Source organism: Epinephelus fuscoguttatus, linkage group LG1 (assembly GCF_011397635.1).
Source record: "Epinephelus fuscoguttatus linkage group LG1, E.fuscoguttatus.final_Chr_v1".
Classification (NCBI taxonomy): Eukaryota; Metazoa; Chordata; class Actinopteri; order Perciformes; family Serranidae; genus Epinephelus; species Epinephelus fuscoguttatus.
The window spans coordinates 38,232,493-38,239,280 of NC_064752.1; the positions used below are offsets into that span (position 1 = coordinate 38,232,493).

The following is a 6,788-nucleotide window of genomic DNA, read 5'->3' on the forward strand; positions in this document are numbered from 1 at the left end:
ACTCAAAAACCTCTTGAATAATTTGGGTGTATTTTTCATGTAGCTAACTTCTGTTAACAATCATCAAATGTTTTTACGAGCAATGTTAGACTCACAATATTGATTGAAACACCAGAATTCGAATTTTACATCTGCTCCCATGCAGCACACTTAATACCTTCATATAAATACTAAGGACCACAACTGACCCTTCGCTAAATCCCGCCCCCAGACGCAGACTGGCCAATATAATGTAGCATCAGGCCGACTCAGACCAGGGTCAGGCAACAACACAGCTGCACTCCATTAGTGTTATGTCATTCGCGAATGAATCATTCAAAAGAACGAATCTGTTGAGTGAACGTACTGAGCTGAATCACTTCCGGAACTGATTCGTTCGTTTCTCAGTTCAGTTGAGCTCAGCAGCGAGTGTGCTGGCCGGGAGTGGAACTGCCGATTCAGTCCGTGCGATCAATGAATCACTCGCGAATCGCGAGGCAGCCAGGGTGCAGGGAGGGACTGTCTACAGTGTGATGAATCAGTCGGTGAACGAATCACTCGGTGAACGACGTAACCCTGATCCCTGAGTGATTCAGATCATTTCTTCTCAGCGATACACTTTCATAGGGACCGTTTTCTCCAAGCTAATGGCTAATGTAGCCAGGAGTCAAGCCACATGAACACAATCACACACCTCCCCACTGTTTTAACAGACTTAGTTTCCAGATAAACAAATTTAAAACGTTGCCAACGTTGGCCAGTAATGAGACTCACCAGTGAAGAGCAGATGCAGCAGCAGCTCAGCCGTGTATCAGTTCAGTGAGTTGGACTACACAGTACACAGTCATGGCTCCTCCCGCCAAGCACTGAACGATTCGGTGAACGAATCTTTTTAATGAACTGATTCTAGTGATTCAGTAACATCTAAAAAACTGCTATGCCAATCATATACACTCCATTGACTCTAATGTAATCGTTTCAGATTTACTTCATTTTCTGTCTGGTTTTGTGGATTTGGAGCTAAATGTTGTGCCTGAGGCACATCATGTATTAATGATACTCGTTACCTGGAGAGGTTGGAAAAAGATATATGTTTCTTCTCTCTTCCAAAACCAAAATCAAACCCTGAAAAGTGTAGGGTTAGCAAACTAGCTACTGAAGATATAGCCTACTGAATGTATACACATGCTGCTTTTGCTTTTTAATGATTATAACAGTGAATAAAGATTGAACCTGCTGTACAACAACCAGTGAAGGGAAGCAGGGAAACTTTGCTGATTTTTAACCAGCTGTGTGTCATCGCATTGTGTTTGACATCCTGGATATATCCTTCAAACACAAACTGTAGACCCCTCTGTCTGCTTCTCTCCGGAATCACTGTTTCATTTTCCCAAAAATATGATAATATTTCTTCAGGGAGTGCAGTTAGTTACAGTGTGGGCTCCACGCTTACTACGACAGCTTGTTGGACCATCACAGAGGGAAGTGGCTTAGCGAAAGGTCATTTAATTCCCAAGGAATATAGATGAAACAATTTAACATCAATTGAACAGTCAATTGCAGTTTAATTAAAACAGTGTAATTAATCTTATAATTCTACAAATATAAAACACAACTTTGACAAATATGAGACATCAGTTTTTCTGTTGGCAGGCACAGAGGAAGTGCCACAGAGCACCTGCTGTTTCATGGTTCTGACTGGTGCAATTTTAGATGTAACAGCAGCCCCCAGTCTCCATGAAACAATGTGCAGCCATAGCCTAATCTTTACTCATGTCATGCATGTGACGTGTGACTGACTTTTAGTGGTGCAAAGTAACTTAAGTAGCCAACATTACCACAAGTAGCTTCTGTACTTGTTTATTTATATAGCACATTTATAAACAACTGCAGTTGACCCAATTGCTGTACAAAATAAAAGAATGGCACACAGATACATAGCAATGTAACACAAATATAAAACAGAATGACATCAGGAAGAATAACTACATACTTTTAAAATACTAAAATATTAAAACCAGAACAGCCAAAGGCCATTGAAAACATGTACGTCTTAAGATTTGTCTTCAAAGTGTGGGAGTGGGAGCATTTGATTGAGAGTAGAAGGCTATTCTAAAGCTTTGGAGCAGCTACCGCAAAGGCATGATCTCCCTCACCCACCAGCCTCAATCATGGGACAGTTAAAGACATTGTTCTGAAGATCTAAGAGGTCGGGAGTTGGAGTAGGGGCAGAGAAGTTCAGCAAGGTACTGAAATGGGCTACTCTGCAAAATAACTTTTGTACTTTTGCTTAAATACATTTTTAGTGTAACAGTATTTCTGGACTGTGGTATATTGCTATTTTTTACTTAAGTAAAATATCTGAGCACTTTTATCTTGAGATAACAGAATGTATCAGCATGTTATTTGCCACTTATATCCTAATAATCATAATAATCCTAATTTTCCTAAATACCAGGGGTGTCAAACATATGGCCTGTGGGCCAGAACCAGCTCACCAAAGGGTCCAGTCTGGCCCTCTGGATGAATTGGCACACCTAATATTGATCCACTTGTGAAGGCCAAGAGGTGCCAGGTTTCAGGAGCAAGTTAAACAGTGAGTACCCTACTTTCCACCCTGACCAGAATACAGTTCTCTGATAAATATTTAAAGATAATGTTGTGCAAACTATTGTCAATCTGCATTTTCAGTACAAAGGAATCTGTATCAGACACTATTGCTATAAGGCACTGCCAAAACTCCAGATTTGTGAATGGTTTGTAGGGCAGGGGATAACTGCCAGTTTGGTTCAGTAGACTGACTAAATGTGGAGAATTGAGACATATTGTTGGTTGGTGTTGTACTCATTTTTCAGGCTGTTCATCATCGGTTGTGTATATGGATGAACATTTTCAGAATGTATCTGTACTTCTTTACACCAAATGAAAGAGGAGGGTTTTTTTGTTCTAGGTTATTATGCAATTATTGGTCCGGCCCACTTGAGGTCAAACTGGGCTGTATGTGGCCCATTAACTAAAATCAGTTTGACACCCTGTCGCCTTTTGATAAAGGCTACCTTTCTGAAACTGTAGTTAGTGGTGATTCTGTGTTCAAGTGGAACAATTACCTTCACCACAGGTTATTGCCGCACTGTGGACTTTAGTTATGAGCAGTTCAACCAAAGAGTAGACTTTAGATTTCTGGGGGGCACTCAGTGTTATCGCTGTCTACATCTTTCACAAGTTATTACAAACATCATGATGCTTTTTATTACCACAAGTAAGCAGATAATAAACTGTAGTGATAGTTTCACTGCAGCCAAAGTCATATTCAATCCAACATTGACATGTGAGCTTATTGAACGTTCTTTCTCTTTCAACTCTTTCTATGCTCTAATCATTATTCTGTACACTTGTTACATGCGATGTATTGCTCTCCCACTCTGCAGCTATCCACAGCAAACAATTATTTTCTTCTTCTTCTTCTTCTTCTTCCCTTTGATTTGAAGGACTACATGGATTTACTTCTTGAGCAAAGTCATTTTTATTAAAAAAAAAAAGAAAAGGTAACAATAGATCCCTTAAATGCACAAAATCCACAGAGCATCCACACCAAGTCTCTCTATATTTGTAATCCTGCCCAGTTTTAACCTTTGTTAAAGACACCTCCTCTCATTGTTTTAAAGGCACGTTTTCTTCAATCCCAAACAGAAAATCATTATAATACAATAATAATGCCCTTAACTAATTCTGCATTAGAAATGCAGGTGTTCAACATTATACCATAGATGTCTGGTCTAATGGGCAACCACTATATAATTACTTATTCAAATTTTGAGCAATATTAACATAAATATAATACCATATCAAAATAACATAAATAGGAATCCATGTAGAGATTATGTACAGAAATTACAGTAATACAGTTACAGTGGTTTCAAAGTTAAAAAAAAATAATCTGAAAATATATTTATAAATATGATAATAATAATAATAATAATAATAATAATAATAATACATTTTATTTATAAGGCGCCTTTCATGGCACTCAAGCTCGCTGTACAATAGTCAAAAAAAAAAAAAAAATGATACAATGATCCAAATCATACTGTTCCTGAAACTTGGTTGATGGCATGAAATATCAATGGATTCATGATATTAAAGGATAGTGGTATCAACATGGAGATAAACAACTTGAACATGTGGCCCAAACTGTAAGTGCAGTTTCTGCAACGTACGCCACAATTGTCTGGATAATTTCAAATGTTAATATAAATCTAATATAGTCTACATCTCATATAAGCAGATGTGAAAGTAACATCTAATCAATACAGTCCTAACATGTTCAGTAGAGGGCGCAAGGAGACAAAGTTACACCTGATTTGGAAACAGCTTTTCATTGGTGGACAGCTGTTTGTGGCTGGTGGAGAATGAAATGTGAGACTGTGCTGAGCTGCTTCAGACTCTGTGTGGTGTTCCTTCATCTTTTATCTTGTATCGGTAATGAAGCGTCAGCCTCCTCTGCTTCAGTCCACGCTTCATGCATTTCAGCAACTCAGGCCGCCCCTCTGTTTAGTGTTAGCGACTGGCATGCCGTTCTGATCCACACACCAGCACTTGCCACGTCGCTTACCTCGAGACGACCAACACTGCACAAACACAGCAAACACACGGGTTGTTTTTGCAGCTTGAAATACAAACACGTGTCTATAGTCTGATATGTCTCATATGGTTCAGCTGACCTGCTTCTTCCTGAAGAAACCACGCTTGTCACAGTTGGGCATGTAGATGTCATGATGTGACTTAAATAAATGGGCATCAAGACCTTTGATAAGGGTGGTTAGCAGTTTACGACATGGAGCCTGCAGAAAGAGTTTAACAGAGACATGTGAGTGCCTGACTGAGTGTAATCCATGTACTGATACTTTTAATCCTTCAGGTCATCAGATAAAAATGTTTTTTTTACCTCATCTGGATCCTCAGTAGGTGTTGGGTCTAGGATCAGACACAGACAAAAACACTTAGCATGGATCACTTATTACTGTGTGAATACCTGTTTAAATCAAACAATATTCATTTCATTTTATTTCAAGGTCAGCTCCAAATATTGCTTTTTTTTAAGACACTTTTTAAGGCACTTCACATTTAATGACTGGCATTAATGATACTAAAAGCACCAATAAAAGTAATAAACCACATCTTGAAAAGAAAATCAGTGAGTATACTGTGGCCGATGAGCCATATAAAAAAATCATGCAACCTACTGTGATATTTAATTACATCTTCTTACACTGATGTTTTTATGTAACAGCCTGCCCGGGACTGAGCAGTCGGGCTGTGGAGAAAGAAACTCATTGTGTGAATAAACAGGTGTGTTTTCTCTTCACTATCAGAAACTTAGGATCACATTACAGGAAGACTGACTGAACCTAAATTTACTGATTAAATGTGAAATGTAAGACAGATGCTCCGTCAAAGACTGACAAATCAACCAGCAAATAATGAGTGTTGTTGTGAAAAGCCACATGATGAACAAAGGCGTAGTTTTCATGGGGATGCAGGGGACACGTCCCCCTCAGTATTTAGAACATGTGCATTTATTCCCCTCAATAAAAACAGACTTTTGTTTTGAGAGATTAACGACATTTACACCACAAATTGATGCAGAAAATACACAAATTGATGCATAAAAATTCCCCAGAATGCAGGAAATTAAGTGTTTGGTGCTCAAAGGTTTCTGGCACAGGACCCTAAACCTCCTGTTGCAGTGGTGAAAAGAAACTTACACCCTTGACCATAAACGTTACCTAATGACAGTCTGAATTTCCTCCTCTGAGCACAGATTGTGAACCTTACCTTGAGTCTTGACACTTTCAGTCGGGCTGACGCTGCTGGTGTTAGTGCAGACTCCCCTGCCTTCCAGCAGGGCACGGAGAGGCCTCTGCTCCTCCTCTGAAGGTTCACACCGCAGACCGTTGGCACAGCTCAGAGTGTAGACCCCACATGGTTCTCCAACAGCCAGAGCGGTGGTATTTGAATCTACAGTCGGCTGACTCTGTGTGAACTTTGTATTACAGGTGGGACATCCTCTGGACGGTGTGGTCAGCGGCACTGGACTCGACACAGCTGGCTGCAGGATGAGCAGCAGCAGGATGTTTAAATACAGAAGCATCTCACACTGAAAGCTGTCCACTAATAAATGACAAAACAGTCTCCTGCAACTGACTTGTTGACTGAGGACTTCTGATCCCTCTGCTTAACTATCTTAGTTTAGTTCCTCTGACTGCAGTTTGCCCTTGTGTCGAAAGGTGGATAGGAATTCCCTCAAGCCAAGATGATGATAATGAGGCTGTCAGAAACCACTGGCAGCGGCTTTTAAAGAGCCAAAACCAGTGGAGAAAGGTATGGGAGGGTACGTGATGGAGAATGTTACTTTTCCCTCTCATTTCCACACAGCTGAGCACACCCCGTTTCCCCTTGTCTCTGACACACACACACACACGCACACACTAACACTCACGCATAGTCATACCATTTGTTGTCTGTCATCTTGCAGGAAAGTAATGTGTTTCTACACCGGTATAAATCACAAGTGATTGCTGTGTATGCTACTCCATTGCTCTGCCTTTTCCCCACTGAGGGGTCATTTATTTACAGAGGTGATGCTTTCATGGAACCCACCAATAACAGCTCAGCAGATGAGAAATTCACTCTTTAAGTTTTAATAATCACTGTTTTTCATCGTCAAAAAGAAACATGAAATTGAATTTGGTCATCTGACTGTACAGAATTTATTATTACCAGAAGTAGTTGAAAACTAAAATAACACA

The 6,788-nt window shown here is 39.9% G+C and overlaps 1 protein-coding gene across 1 annotated transcript; it reads right to left on the minus strand.

The window, feature by feature from the left end:
* Positions 1-3,541: 3,541 nt before the first annotated feature.
* LOC125889553 (insulin-like growth factor-binding protein 5) lies at positions 3,542-6,426 on the minus strand. Its single transcript, XM_049577650.1, has 4 exons — positions 5,815-6,426; positions 4,925-4,953; positions 4,701-4,820; positions 3,542-4,607 (listed from the first exon to the last, which is right to left on the minus strand). Exons 1-4 carry the CDS (start codon positions 6,128-6,130, stop codon positions 4,506-4,508), a joined length of 567 nt encoding a protein of 188 aa, XP_049433607.1. The 5' UTR covers positions 6,131-6,426; the 3' UTR covers positions 3,542-4,505.
* Positions 6,427-6,788: the final 362 nt, after the last annotated feature.